Genomic DNA, 15,281 nt, shown 5'->3' on the forward strand with positions numbered 1-15,281 from the left:
AACGGAGAGCGGTTAGACGGGTAAAATGATAAGCATTCACATTAATTCTGACTAAATCAAGAGCAATTTTCTTTCTTGTATTAGTTTCCTTGGAGTCTAATTTCTTAAATTCCCTGTTCTAGTAAAGTCCTGTTGATCTGTTGGTTTTCAAATAGGTGTGTGCAGGGCTCAGTAGCTAGATGGTGAAACTAACCTTAATCCTTTACCAAACTGCAGAAATGTAAAAGGTAACAACAATGAGCAAAAGTTGTGCTCCTAGACTGGCTCAGTTCATTCCATAACCCTAACTGAACCTTTGTTTATTTTCGGAATGGTAAAAGGCATTATGTTACTAAGTCTTTTCACACTTACTCCTGCTTCAAAAGCCAGCAGTTTCTGGGACTTGTCTGGCCGACAATCGGTTTCCCAAAGCCTCCGAAACGACGGAGAGAGGGCGCGGGTCGATCACCGGTCCCCTATCCATCTGCACTCCCCAGGCGCCCGGCTCACCTCGCTCCTCAAAGAGGAAAGGCCGTATCAACTGTTCTTGGTCCGAAGCTCTCGGGCCCAAGGGGTGTGCAGTGAGCGCCCTGACTCACCTCGCATTCCCAGCGGCAGTCCAGGGCGGGCGACACGGTGCGCCCGGCTGCGCGCTGCCTACGCGTGGGACCCGGAGGCCCTACAGAGGGTGAGGAAGAGCGGTACTGGGTTCGCGGGTGGGGAGCCCTGGGAGCGTTGCGGGGAGTGGAGAGGCTGAGCTCACCCAGGGCTTACGGGCAGCAGACCGCGGGAACGGACACCCGATGGGGCCGGGGCACCCGAGGACGCTGGCATTGCCAGACTCGAGTGGCAGCAGTTGACATTTGAAGGTTTGTGACCGTGCTGTCCAGACCCCGGGTGAAGGGCGGCTTCCAAGGACAGGGAACCCCACGAGGGCGCGGCCAGAGAGGAGAGGGCGGGGTTCCCAGTGGTCCGGAGCACGGAGATCCCGCAGCCACCGCCCGGGAGGACAAAGTTGCTCCCAGCGGAGCAGGGATCTAACTTTCACTTCCCGATTTAGCCTAGAGAGCGCGAGCCTGCAAATAACCGGGCGCCCTGGAGGAGCCCGAGGCAGCTGTTCCTCTCGCTCCTTACCTGGCTCGTCCCTGGCGCGGAGCCCGGGCGGAGCTGGCCAAAGTTTAGGGCAGCAGCGGCGGCTGAGGGGGACACAGACTTGGCCACCCGACGGGCGCGCGACGCGAAAACCTCAGCCGATCCCGGGTTGAGATGCTGCTCCTCCGGTGCCGGGTCCGGGCGCCGGCAGCGGCTTTGACTAAAATAGGCATCGCGGCAGCTGCGGCTGGGGTTGGGGCCGCACCGCGCACGCGCCCGGCGTCCCTGCGCCCCCCGGCGGGCGGAGTCCCTGGCCTCAGCCAGGATTCCCGTCCTGGCTCTTGCAACTCCGCTGCCGCGTCGGCACAAGTGTGGTCCATTTGAAACACCCGCCTTTTCTTTTCTGGTTTCCTCTCTTCTTCTGGGTTCTGCCCTTGTTTCGGCACGGGTGAGGGGCGGGCAACATCTTGGGGCCAGCGGCGTAGGTTGTTCATCCTCATGGGGATAACTCGAAGCGGTCGGGTCCCAGGAGGGAGAAAAATCAGGAGAAGAAAGAAAACTAGAATCATTTCCCCACAAAGTCGCCTAACTCCTTTCTAGGATAGTCCCTCGCATCTGAGCACAAGGTGAAAGGACCGGGAGAGCGCGCAACTCTGGAGTCTGAACCTGGCGGCGGAGCTGGCGGTTTGGTCCCCACCGTCGCGGACGCGGGATGGCGCCCTCGGGGAGCCGGCCCTGCTGCTGCTTGGGGGGCCACGCGGGAGACTTCGACACCAGCCACTGTTTTGTTTCCATCGAAAGAAGGTACTGATCTGAAATTTGCATTTCCGTGGCAACGCCAGGTCTCCACTGGAGGCGAAGCTCCACCCGAATTTGCCACGCGAATTTGGCAGATTTGGGACCCCTAATTTGAAAAGCCAGGTTATGAAAGTATGCCCCAATCAGTCTTTACTGTTTATAGAGGACAACTGTTTGGGGTAAGAAATGCTAGGCAAATTAATGAAAAATAGGTACAGGTGAGGAGTTGGAGGACAAAAGGGGAATATTAGCTGGGCATTCACAGTTTCTACCCCAAGTGTTCCATTGACGGACAGAGTTTGTGCCGAGTATTAAAGTGTGAGGTCTTTCATGTGTGCCAAACATGCTCCAGAGACCACGGGCACGTTATAAAGTGAGTACTTGGGTGTGGACCCTTGCCAGGTGTGTCTAGTGGAGAAGCAGTGCCGCATCTTCTTCAAGAACATGGCTCAGAGTGTTTCAAAGACCAGGTTTGAATCCTTCCTCTACCACCAGCCAGCTGTGTGGCCTTGGGGAAGTTACTTAGTTTTTCTGTGCCTCAGTTTCCTCTTTTATACCTTGGGGATGATGATGATGATGATTGCACCTGTCTCAGGACTGTTTCGGAGAAGGCAATGGCACCCCACTCCAGTCCTTTTGCCTGGAAAATCCTATGGACGGAGGAGCCTGGTAGGCTGCAGGCCATGAGGTCGCTAAGAGTCGGACACGACTGAGCGACTTCACTTTCACTTTTCTCTTTCATGCATTGGAGAAGAAAATGGCAACCCACTCCAGTGTTATTGCCTGGAGAATCCCAAGGACGGGGGAGCCTGGTGGGCTGCTGTCTATGGGGCCGCACAGAGTCGGACACGATGGAAGCGACTTAGCAGTAGCAGCAGCAGGACTGTTTGGAAGACTAATTGATTCAATATGTATAAAAGGCTTAGTATGTAGTACAGAGCAAGTTCTATATGTATGGCTACATATTCTACTTATAGACCTCCTTCTCTATCATGTTTGAAATTTGCTGTATCTATCCAAAATTTACTTTCAGGGCTACTTCTTCAGAGTCTGTTTCTTTTTAGATGCACTGCTAGCGATTTTGGTAGCTACCACTACATGCAGTTTAAGATGTAGGTTTAATCGTAAACGCGCACAAAGATTTTGCATGGATAATCATTGGAGAATGGCTTATAGTAATGAACACTGGAAATAACCTAAATTCTAATCATAGGGGACTAAGTAAATTTTAGGTCATCCAAACAATTACCTATAATTGTTCTAAGCAGCTATTAAAAATAATTCATAGAAAGATATTAGAGACATAATAATATCTGCAAATTATACAGAACAGGGGTCAGTAAACTTTGGCCCAGAGACCCAGCCAACTACCCATGTAACATAGTTTTTACATTTTTTAATGGTTGACATCATCAAAAGAAGAACATTTCATGATGTGAAAATTATATGAAATTCAAGCACAGTCTTCATAAAGTTTAATTGGAACCCAGCAAGCTCATTAATTTATGACTGCTTTTAGGCTATATTGAGGAGTTGTGATAGAAACTATACGATCTTGCGGAGCCTAAGGTTTTTACTATCTGGTTCTTTACTGAAAAAGTTTGCTTCCCCTTGATATAGAGTGTACTTTGTGACAGGCACTTTTATAAGTGGATGTAAGTAGCTATATTAAGCCACTGAATCCTCATGATGGACTCTATGAAGAAGTAGTTACTATTATTATCTCCATTTTGTGCATGGGAAACTGGGGTAACAGAGAGGTCGAGTAGGCTGCTCAGGGTCACACAACTAATGAGAAGCTGGGCCATGATGTCAATCAGGCAGTGTAATTCTGGAGTTTATGCTCCTGTCCACTACCTATGCAGTTCCTGCCAACTTCTGTCACTGCCTAGACTGCCTCCCATAAAAAGATGTTAAATAGAAAAAGGCAAGTTACAAGAGTGTGGAGAACATTACAAATCACCCAGGATGTTAAAGTACTTACATTTCTTACCTCAGGGTACTGAAGTTGTAGATGATTTTTCTTTTTTTCCTCCTCTTCTCCCTCCCTCTCTCTCCTTCCTTTCCTCTTCATCTTCATTCATCTTCCAACCTCTCCTGTCCCTCCTCCTGCTGCTGCTTCTGTAAAATTTCTTTGATTATTATATGTTAAAATTTAAACACATACTTACTAAAATAGAGCCCAGGTTCTGGCTTTTGCATACTGGAATGGCAGACTCCAAAGGTGTAGTTATGGAGTCAGCTATTATATGACATCCTCACTCCTTACCTAACAGGATAAGATATCTGGGGGGCAATCATGTAAAGACTGCATACTTTTATGAAAAGAGTACTGCATTTGATATCATCAAACTTGAGTCTTGGCCTTGGATAGAGCCTGTTTTCTTGGAGTCTGTGTTCCACAGAATGGTTAGATTGAATTTAACCCATCTCCCTCACTATACCCTGTCTAAGGATTCAAAGCATAATTTTATTTTTAAATTTCTTACTGTTGATATATGAATACCAGCTCTATAAAATTAGAAATAAGAATTCTAGACATGAAAACTCAGGTTTGGGAGTGCCCTAGTCTCCCTGGTCTCCTTCTGCTGGTCATGGAAAGATCAGATTGAAAGATTCTGAGCACTGTGTGAAAACAAATATGATGCAAAAGGGTAGCTTGCACAGAAATGTAGAATGAAAGGATATGAGGCATAAATAGCAAAATGTAGGGAACCTGTCTCCTTTGCAAAAGCTCTGGCTAGTACAGGTTGCTGCTGCTGCTAAGTCACTTCAGTCATGTCTGACTCTGTGCGACCCCGTAGACGGCAGCCCACCAGGTTCCCCCGTCCCTGGGATTCTCCAGGCAAGAACACTGGAGTGGGTTGCCATTTCCTTCTCCAATGCATGAAAGTGAAAAGTGAAAGTGAAGTCGCTCAGTCGTGTCCAACTCTTCGCGACCCCATGGACTGCAGCCTACCAGGCTCCTCCATCCATGGGATTTTCCAGGCAAGAGTACTGGAGTGGTGTGCCATTGTTGGATCGATATAAATAATTATTTCTACCTTTATTTCCCTATGGGCATCATAATGGGCTTTTATCATTTGAACAAAACCTTGATGAAGTTTAAAAGTTTAGATAGAATAAGTTTCATGAAAATAAATCAAGACCTGAGGAAGTCACTGGTTTTAAAATTATGTAGCATTACCTTCCTTACCTCTATCTGCCCTTGGTTACATTGGTGTAGACTTTGTTTCAAATGTTACTGCTTATTGCATGAGGGTCATAGCTTCTGGTATGGTCTCATGGTAGACAGTTCTGATCAGCAATTAAACAGTAATTTGGTTAAAGTCTTTCTTTTTTAGTAAAGTAATTTAATAAAGTTTTTATTTTATTGAATTGTAGTTGATTTACAGTGTGTTAATTTCTGGTGCACAGCAAAGTGATTCAGTTTTATACATACACACACACACACACACACACACTCTCACAAGCACACATTCTTTTTCATATTTTTTCCATTATGGTTTATTACAGGTTGTTGAATATAGCTCCCTAGGTTATACAGTAAGGCCTTTTGGTTTATCCATTCTATATGTAATAGTTTGCATCTGCTAATCCCAAACTCCCAATCCATTCCTTCTGCTCCTCCCCTGCAGCCACTATGTCTGCAAGTCTGTTTCTAACTGATATGTAAGTTTATTTGTGTCATATTGTAGATTACACATATAAGTGATACAATATAGTATTTGTCTTTCTCTTTCTGACTTCATTTAGTATGATAATCTCTAGGTCCATCCATGTTGCTGCAAATGGCATAATTTCACTCCTTTTATGGCCTATTAGTATTCCATTGTGTGATCTATGGCGTATCTTCTTTATGTATTCATCTGCCAGTGGTTATTTAGTTTTTTTTCTGGGTTTTAGCTGTTGTAAATAGTGCTGCTGTGAACATAGGGATGCATGGACCTCTTTGAATTACTTTTATCCAGATATATGCCCAGGTGTGGGATTTCTGGGTCATATGGCAACTCTATTTTTAGCTTCTTGCTGCTGCTGCTGCTAAGTTGCTTCAGTCATGTCTGACTCTGTGCGACCCCAAGGACTGCAGCCTACCAGGCTCCTCCATCCATGGGATTTTCCAGGCAAGAGTACTGGGGTGGGTTGCCACTGCCTTCTCCTAAGCTTCTTGAGGAACCTCCATACTGCTTTTTCCGTAATGGCTGCACCAATTTACATTCCCACCAGCAGTGTAGGATGGTTCCCTTTTGATTAGATTCTTTCTGTACTTAAGCTCATTAAATATTACATTAACTCTTTCATTGACCAGTTTGAAAACCAACCTCACTAGCTGTTTTTTAAATTTATTTTCCTTTTTAAAAAAATAATAGACTTGGTTTTGTTAGAGCAGTTTTAGGCTCACAGATGGTCAGGCCAATAGTGTAGAAAGCTTTTATGTACTCCTTTCTCCCTTGCTCAGTTTCCCCTGCTGTTAACATCTTGCATTGTTGTTGTTCAGTTGCTCAGTCCTGTCTGACTCTTTGTGACCCCATGGACTGCAGCATGCCAGGCTTCCCTGTCCTGCATTATCTCCCAGAGTTTGCGCAAACTCACGTCCATTGAATTGGTGATACCATCCAACCATCTCATCCTCTGTTGTCCCCTTCTCCTGCATGCTATCTTTCCCAGCATCAGGGTCTTTTCCACTGAGTAGGCTCTTCTCATGAGTTGGCCAAAGTATTGGAGCTTCAACTTCAGCAATAGTCCTTCCTGTAAATATTCAGGGCTGATTTCCTTTATGATTGAGTGGTTGAATCTCCTTGCAGTTCAAGGGACTCTCAAGAGTCTTCTCCACACCACAATTCGAAAGCATCAGTTCTTCAGCACTCAGCCTTCTTTATGGCCCAACTCTCATATCCATACAGGACTGCTGGAAAAACCATAGCTTTGACTATATGGACCATTGTTGGCAAAGTAATGTCTCTGCTTTTAATTATGCTGTCTAGGTTTGTCATAGCCTTTCTTCCAAGGACCAAGCATCTTTTAATTTCATGGCTGCAGTCACCATCTGGAGTGATTTGGGAGCCCAAGAAAATAAAGTCTGTCACTGTTTCCATTGTTTCCCTATCTGTATGCCATGAAGTGATGGGACCATATGCCATGGCCTTAGTTTTTTAAATGTTGAGTTTTAAGCCAGCTTTTTCACTCTCCTCTTTCACCTTCATCAAGAAGCTTTTTAGTTCCTCTTCGCTTTCTGTGATTAGGGTGGTGTCATCTGCATATCTGAGGTTATTGATATTTCTCCCGACAGTCTTGATTCCGCTTGTGCTTCATCCAGCCTGGCATTTCTCATGATGTGCTTGCTCTACATATAAGTTAAATAAGCAGGGTGACAGTATACAGCTTTGATGTACTCTTCTCCCAATTTGGAACCAGTCTGTTGTTCCATGTTCAGTTCTAACTATTGCTTCTTGATCGGTGTACAGCTTTCTCAGGAGATAGGCAAGGTGGTCTGGTATTCCAATCTCTTTCAGAATTTTCCACAGTTTGTTGTGATCCACACAGTCAAAGGCTTTAGCAGAATTAGATGTCTTTCTGGAACTCTCTTGCTTTTTCTATGATCCAACGGATGTTGGCAATTTGATCTCTGGTTCCTCTGCCTTTTCTAAATCCAACTTGTACATCCGGAAGTTCTTGGTTCATGTACTGTTGAAGCCTAGCTTGGAGGATTTTGAGCATGACCTCACTTAGCATGTGAAATAAGTGCAATTGTACAGTAGTTTGAATATTCTTTGGCATTACCCTTCTTTTGGGTTGGAATGAAAACTGACCTTTTCCAGTCCTCTGACCAGTGCTGAGTTTTCCAAATGTGTTGACATATTAAGTGCAGTACTTTAACAGCATCATCTTTTAGGATTTGAAATAACTCAGCTGGAATTCCATCACCCCCACTAGCTTTGTTCGTAGTGATGCTTCCTAAGGCCCACTTGACTTCACACTCCAGGATATCTGCCTCTAGGTGAGTGATCACACCATTATGGTTATCTGGGTCATGAAGATCTTTTTTGTACAGTTCTTCTGTGTATTCTTGCCACCTCTTCTTAATATCTTCTGCTTCTGTTAGGTCCATACCATTTCTGTGCTTTATTGTGCCTATCATTGCATGAAGTGTTCCCTTGATATCTCTAATTTTCTTGAAGAGATCTCTAGTCTTTCCCATTCTATTGTTTTCCTCTATTTCTTTGCACTGGTCACTGAGGAAGACTTTCTTATCTCTCCTTGCTATCTTTGGAACTCTGTATTCAAATGGGTATATCTTTCTTTTTCTACTTTGCCTTTTGCTTCTCTTCTTTTTTCAGCAATTTGTAAGGCTTCCTCAGACAACCATTTTGCCTTTTTGCATATCTTTTTCTTGGGATGGTTTTGTTCAATGCCTCCTGAATAATGTTACGAACCTCCTTCCATAGTTCTCTGTCTATCAGATCTAATCCCTTGAATCTTATTTGTTACTTTCGCTGTATAATTGCAAGGGATTTGATTTAGGTCATACCTGAATGGCCTAGTGATTTTCTCTACTTTCTTCAATTTAAGTCTGAATTTTGCAATAATGATTTTGGAATTTAGCCAGGTGTGTTTTCTGCTTTTTACATTGACTCACTTGGTTAATTTTTTTCAGGTTATACACTGAACAAATGTTTTATATCTTGGCTAAATAAAAAACAGGAAATAATGAAGCAAAAGGGTATAATCTTCCATATAACTGTTGCAACCCAAAGACCCACAGTCTAAAACAGTGGCTAAATATTTCTAATACTCCATTCTGGGAGGAGCTCCCTAAAAAGTTGAATTATACTTTGTTCATTGAACAATGAGCTTTTACCAGAAGGATTCAACCCTTAAAAGAAACAAAATCTAACTGAAACTCAAAAAAGTGACCCAGTACTTTAAGAGAACAGTGAATTATAAGAGTAGGGTATTTGGAATTAGCAGCTGGATTTGAATCATGGTTTTACATTTAGTAAACTGGGTAAATTCAGATCACTTATTAAACTTTTCTGAGCCTAAATTGCTTGTTTGTAAAACTTCAAAGGTAATTCTTAGTTGACAGAATTATTTGGAAATTCTAATCTTTAGAATTAAAGTTTTTAAAAATGCCTCAGACTTCCCTGGGGTTCCAGTGTTTAAGACTCTGCACTTGTAACACCAGGGGCTTGGGTTCAGTCCCTGGCTGGGGAACTAAGATCCACATGCTTGTCATGTGGTGCGGCTGAAAATACAATAAGAGAAAATGAGTGTGGCATCCATCTTTTGGTAGCTTAATTGTACACCTTTTCACCCCACTTACAGAGCACTGCACATGGCACCCAGTCAATAAGAATGATTAGAATTCCCATCATCAAAATTCCCTGATGAAATGGTTGAAATATTCTGTGAACATATGAAATGAAGATGTAGTTTCATCTTCAGTGTCATTGGCCTGCTTTAATAGCTGAAACATAGCATATACAAGACCTAGAGATTTCAAACAAAATATGTAGATTGCAAGACTTGGACTCGTGCTAAAATATCTGGTGGTTTGGGATTTCCTCGGAGTAGCCAGAAAGGAGATATTGGCTTCAGAAGCAGATTCATAAAATATGTACTAGAACAGATTCTAGAAACTAGGCTCTTAGAGAACTAAGTTACAGTAATTCACTGTGTGGGCATTGACAGAAATGTGCACACAACAACTCTAGGCAGAAACTAGAACCCTTGCTACTCCCTCTGTCTGTTTTTCCTTACATAACTTTCCTTCTAAAACAGCAGAGTTGCATTTGTGAATTATTTGTTTTAAATATTAAAAGAACAAAGGCCATAGATGAAGCATTTAATAGGATTTCCTAATGTCTCAGAAAGTTACTTCCAAAAGAAGAATTTATTGTAAGTAACTAAGCATAACAGAATAGTGATTTTTTTTTAAGTGTGAAAAAGGAATCAGAGAAATATCAAAATCACAGTCAAATCCCAAAGAAGCCTCAAGGCCTGGCTTGTGTTGGATCCTTAAAACAGAAATGGATCCCTCCCAGACGGATCTCCCACAAGCGCAGGTTCAAAAACCTGGCAACAACCACTGCCAAGACCTCTCTTGTGTTTTGTTCTTTCCCTTTTGGGAATTTCTAGAAAATGACAGACCCTTTGAAGCCTGTCTATGAATCCCATGGTAAGTACCTTTACTTCTAGAGAAGAGAAATGCTACAACCCCAAGGATGATACTTCTAAAAATACTGTTTTTAGTGTATAAGTAGCTTTTTATATGAATAATTAATTTGGTGATTAGAAAGGAAAAGTTATTAATGATAGAAAAACAGCTTATAGCAATTCTTAATGTGTAATTTGAATGTATAGATAAGATTTTGATTGAAAGTAAAGCCAGGGAATGACTTTTGATCTATATCTAGTGAAAGCGAATCTTTCAGTCATAGAATTTCTACTGAGCACTATCATTCTGTTATGTAATTAATCCTCAAAAAACCTGGTTTTGGAGGCCTGATAACAGCCAGCCCAGTAATTGACATTGGCTAGAAACAAAAACCCAAAGCAACATACTATAAAGATGGAATAATAAAATAAAGTTGGGAATAATGATGCTGTCATCTGGCGTTAATTGATGTGCAAAAGCACTCAGAGTTCCCAAGAGAAAAGAATTATTTAAATGCAAATTTTTATTATTATGACTACTTAAATTGTTGTAATAAATTCATGAAAATAAGACACCTCACTAGCTTATGCATATATAAAACCTAATAAAATATTTATGAGCCACATACCAGCAGCTTTATCATTTGGCGTAAAAAATGATATAATATTTTTTTAGTCCAAGAAGACGACAGAGGATGAGATGGCTGGATGGCATCACTGACTCGATGGATGTGAGTCTGAGTGAACTCCGGGAGTTGGTGTTGGACAGGGAGGCCTGGCGTGCTGCGATTCATAGGGTCGCAGAGTCGGACACGACTGAGCGACTGAACTGAACTGAACTGAGGACTGCAGAAAATGATGACAGTGATGTTTGGCTTGAAAACTACAGAAAACCTCACACACTTACATAGGAAAAAAAAAGGCCATGATTTGAAAAGATATATTTTGCAGGCATTGAGTCTCTTTAGAGTAGGGGAGGAATGGAACTCCTTGGTTAGCACATTTTCCAACAGAACACCATTTTGGTTTATATGCCATATACAAAACTATTCTTATGCAGTATTACTGCATGCTACAACTTAGGGATTTCATGTCTGTATATCAACTATACCGCTTTAAATTATCTGAAGAGAAGTGTAATGAATATAAGCTTAGAAAATGGCACCTGAGAGCAGCAGAACATTCTAACATGAGTCAGGAAATCTTGTAGATGATATCATATGACTGTTTAATGAATAAATAACATTTCTAATACCTAGATAATTGATGTTGAGTAGGAAAATATCTAGTAGAAAATGTTAGTATTAATGACCATTATAAGATGCCATATGATTAAGTCATTAAAATACCTTGGCATTTAGTACTGAAATTATTAATGGCTTAACATGTTGGCCTGTGTTACCATGTGTTTTAAAGTGATATTACAGAAGTGGGTTCCCCAGAACAGTTTGTACTTCTATTGTGGCTTTTATTACTGCTCCATTTTATATGTTTATGTACAAGCCTTGCTTTTCCTTCCCTTTTGTAAGTTTCTGGTGGGTAGAGGTGTATCTGATTTATCTTTCATGTCCCCATGGTACCTATGTTAGCTGATAGAATACTTTCATTTGCTTTCAAATATTATCTTCCAATAGAAGAACTACTGAATATTTTAAAAATGGTGTTTTACAACCTAAATTGCTATGAATGGTGGATATAGCAAAATAAATAATCATGCTATCTTTCTAATGAAATATTAATAAATAAAATGACACTTAATATTCTACTAGATTGAAAATGACTTTATTCGAACTATGATGACCTCTCCACTATAATAGTGACCCTTCTCTCCGTGCTCGCCCTCACGTTCCCCATCACTACCTTCCTCCCCCTTGCCCGCTTACCATCTAGATGATTTATGCTGGAACAGGAACATATATGCATATATAGAACATAATAAAATATTTATTTTATTAGATGGAAAATTTAGGTTTGGAAGGTAGAAAAGATAGGTTTTTAAGGTGAGAAAAAGTGATGCTAACCCTGAGATGCTCATTCCTTTAGAAACATTAAATGGTCTGAATGGTGGCAAGTGCCTGGGGTCAGGAAGTAGCAGTAGTGGGGGAGCGCAGAGAGCTCAATGTCAGAGGCAACTGGAGGACATGGGGGCCCCCATCCCAGAGGCCAGGTTGCCAAGCAGCATTGCCATCAATCCAAGGAGGACTCATAGGACACAGAGAGAATGAAGCAGCCCTTCTGCTGTGCCCTGATATCTTATAAATTTGCCTCTGCACCTCCTGGATCAAGAAGAGAAACTCAGAAAGACTAATGAGTTCATTTTAAATGGTTGTTTAAGATGGGAAGAAGTTACTTTTTAAGTGGTTGTTGTTCAGTTGCCCAGTTGTGTCTGACTCTTTGTGGCCCCATGGACTATAGCATGCCAGGCCTCCCTGTCCCTCACCATCTTCCGGAATTTGCCCAAGTTCTTCAGCTTCGGCATCAGTCCTTCCAGTGAATATTCAGGGTTGATATCCCTTAAGATTGACTGGTTTGATCTCCTTGCGGTCCAAGGGTTTTAAGTGATAGGGTCAAGTATATTTTGCCATCACTGGGAAGAGGAGGCAAGAGCAGGATGAAATCAATTGACAAGTTAAAGGATAGGTATGTTTTCTACATGTCTGATCAATATCTCTTCAGTTTACACTTGCTATATATTTTATTCATTTTTTTCCAAAAAAAAAAAAAATAATGAGCACTTGCTATATACTAAGCACTAGACCAGGGTGAGAAGGCAATGGCACCCCACTCCAGTACTCTTGCCTGGAAAATCCCATGGACAGAGGAGCCTGGTGGGCTGCCTTCCATGGGGTCACTAAGAGTCAGACACGACAGAGACTTCACTTTCACTTTTCACTTTTGTGCATTGGAGAAGGAAATGGCAACCCACTCTGGTGTTCTTGCCTGGAGAATCCCAGGGATCGGGGAGCCTGGTGGGCTGCCGTCCATGGGGTTGCACAGAGTCTGACACGACTGAAGCGACTTAGCAGCAGCAGTAGCAGACCAGGGTAACTTTTCACAGAAAAATATAATTACAGTACAAGTATGGAGATTGGCTTCAGGTGAGGTCACAGTTACACGTTTTTGAGAAAAATAAAGTACAGAGACCAGTTATATTATTTGTTATTTTAAATGGAATTCCTTACAGGGAACACAGTAATCTGTTGCATGCTACCACTACTGAAGTCTCTAAGCTAAATCTGCTTGCAGGTTTTCAGTCCAAAGAATGATCTTGGAACCTGAAAACCAATAACTGCATCCTGAACAAGTGCTATTCAACTCTCTTCAACGATATTGGGAAGAAAAATGTGACTTTGAAAGTCACTTAGAGGAATACCAGTTCTGTCTCAAACAGAGAAAATGACATACAGAAAAAATGACATTATTACAAATCTTACATTTTGTTTCATGACAAAATCATTGATAGCATTGCATTAGTCAAATTAAAAGGGGGATTCGCTGTCAAAATTCAGATATGGATTCAAGAACAGATGCAATTACTTTCCTTGTACTCAGCAAATATTTACAAAGCAGCTGCCATATGCCAGGCACTGGTTCCCAAATGGTAAGCAAGATGTAAACTAGTAGAGGAGTTTAAAAACAGAATTCTTTTTCTCAGAAAAATAGACATTATGCTTGTGCATCAGCTAAACTTTTATCTCAGATGAACTGAGTTATTTCCCACTTCAGATATATTCCATGATCTTCAGAAACCCCAACTTACTTCACATCAAAAAATATCCTCTCTGTCTTGGAGACCTTGCTAGCTACCGTTTGAAAAAACTTCAGTTTACAGAGTTTCATTGTACATGAGATTTTATCCCATCTTAGGAGAGAGAGAAATAGCACCGCAAGGAACACTGAATTAGTTTACCTGGAATGTAAGTAGGGGAGATGACCTAAGAAAAGAAACCCTTCTCAGTAAAATTTCAGGAGACATGAAAATATCTGAAATGAAACTGGACAGATTCAGAGTTTAAAGAATTTATTTAAACAGCATCAAAGAAGCTTGGCCATGTTTTCTTATTATATAAAGTTATAGCCATTTTAACAGAGTTACGTTTAATTGCACTTTTTTGCTCGTAAACCACATTTGAGCTCAAGGTAGTCGCTGATGATTTAGAAGAAGGTTCATGTTGGGATGATGTTCCCCATACTGTCACTAACTAATTCAGCAGATGTGTAACTAGCATTTTGGCTTTGAGTTTTCTTTCAGTTCCAATTGGGGGCATTTTACTTCTCTCAGGTCACTTAGTAGCACTGTGGCCCGTGTAGCATGGAAAACACAAGGACACTGATTCGGAAGATCCGGCTTGAGTTGAGTGTCACCATTCACTGTGATTCAGCCTCTCTAATCTTTTTTTAGCCTGCTTTGAAAATTCTTCTCCATTATGGCTTATTATAGGATATTGAATATAGTTCCCTGTGCTGTACAGTAGGACCTTGTTGTTTATTTACTTAATATATAATAGTTTGTATCTGCTAATCTTAGGCTCCCGATTTATCCCTCCCCCACCCCCCTCCCCCTTTGGTAACTATAAGGTTGTTTTCTATGTCTGTGAGTCTGTTTCTGTTTCAAAAGGTAAGTTCATTGGTATCATATTTTAGATTCTACAATATAAGTAATATCGGATGGTAATTGTCTTTCTAACTTACTCCACTTAGTATGATAATCTCTAAGTCCATCATGTTGCTACAGATTGCATTAATCATTCTTTATGAGTAACATTGCATTGTGTATATGTATATACCACACTTTCTTTATTCACCTGTTGCTGGACATTTCGGTAGCTTCCATGAATTGACTGTTGTGAATAGTGCTGCTGTGAGCATCGGGTTGCATGTATTTTTTCAAATTGGAGTTTTCTCCAGATGTATGCCCAGGAGTGGGATTGCAGGGTCGTACAGTAGCGCTGTTTTCAGTTTTTTAAGGAACCTCCATACTGTTCTCCAATTTGTTCTCCAATTTTATAGTAGTTATACCAATTTACATACCCACCAACAGTGTAGGAGGGTTCCCTTTTCTTCACATTCTCTCTAGCATTTATTATTTGTAGATTTTTTTTGATGATGATGATTCTGATGAGTGTGAGGTGACAACTTATTGTAATCTTGATTTTCATTTCTCTAACAATTAAGAATGTTGAGTATCTTTGTATGTGGTTATTGGACATCTATATGTCTTCTTTGGAAAAATGTCTGTTTCTGCCCATCTTTCT

The 15,281-nt window shown here is 41.4% G+C and overlaps 1 protein-coding gene across 5 annotated transcripts in view; it reads right to left on the bottom strand.

Moving 5' to 3' along the window:
* The window catches only part of BVES (blood vessel epicardial substance), a 47,169-nt gene extending 45,887 nt beyond the window's left edge, over nucleotides 1-1,282 (bottom strand). The window contains exons 1-2 of one of the 5 annotated variants that reach the window (XM_045161961.1): nucleotides 1,114-1,277; nucleotides 579-658 (exon numbers count right to left, since the gene is read on the bottom strand). In XM_045161961.1, coding sequence (XP_045017896.1) covers nucleotides 579-585 — 7 coding nt within the window. In that variant the 5' untranslated portion in view covers nucleotides 586-658; nucleotides 1,114-1,277. Of the gene's footprint in view, nucleotides 1-351; nucleotides 521-578; nucleotides 659-1,113 lie in introns of those variants that run through there. The other 4 variants (XM_044924348.2, XM_044924349.2, XM_006073726.4 and 1 more) reach the window with 4 other exon arrangements.
* Between the last annotated feature and the right edge of the window lie 13,999 nt (nucleotides 1,283-15,281).

The sequence above is a fragment of the Bubalus bubalis genome, chromosome 10 (genome assembly GCF_019923935.1).
Source record: "Bubalus bubalis isolate 160015118507 breed Murrah chromosome 10, NDDB_SH_1, whole genome shotgun sequence".
Classification (NCBI taxonomy): Eukaryota; Metazoa; Chordata; class Mammalia; order Artiodactyla; family Bovidae; genus Bubalus; species Bubalus bubalis.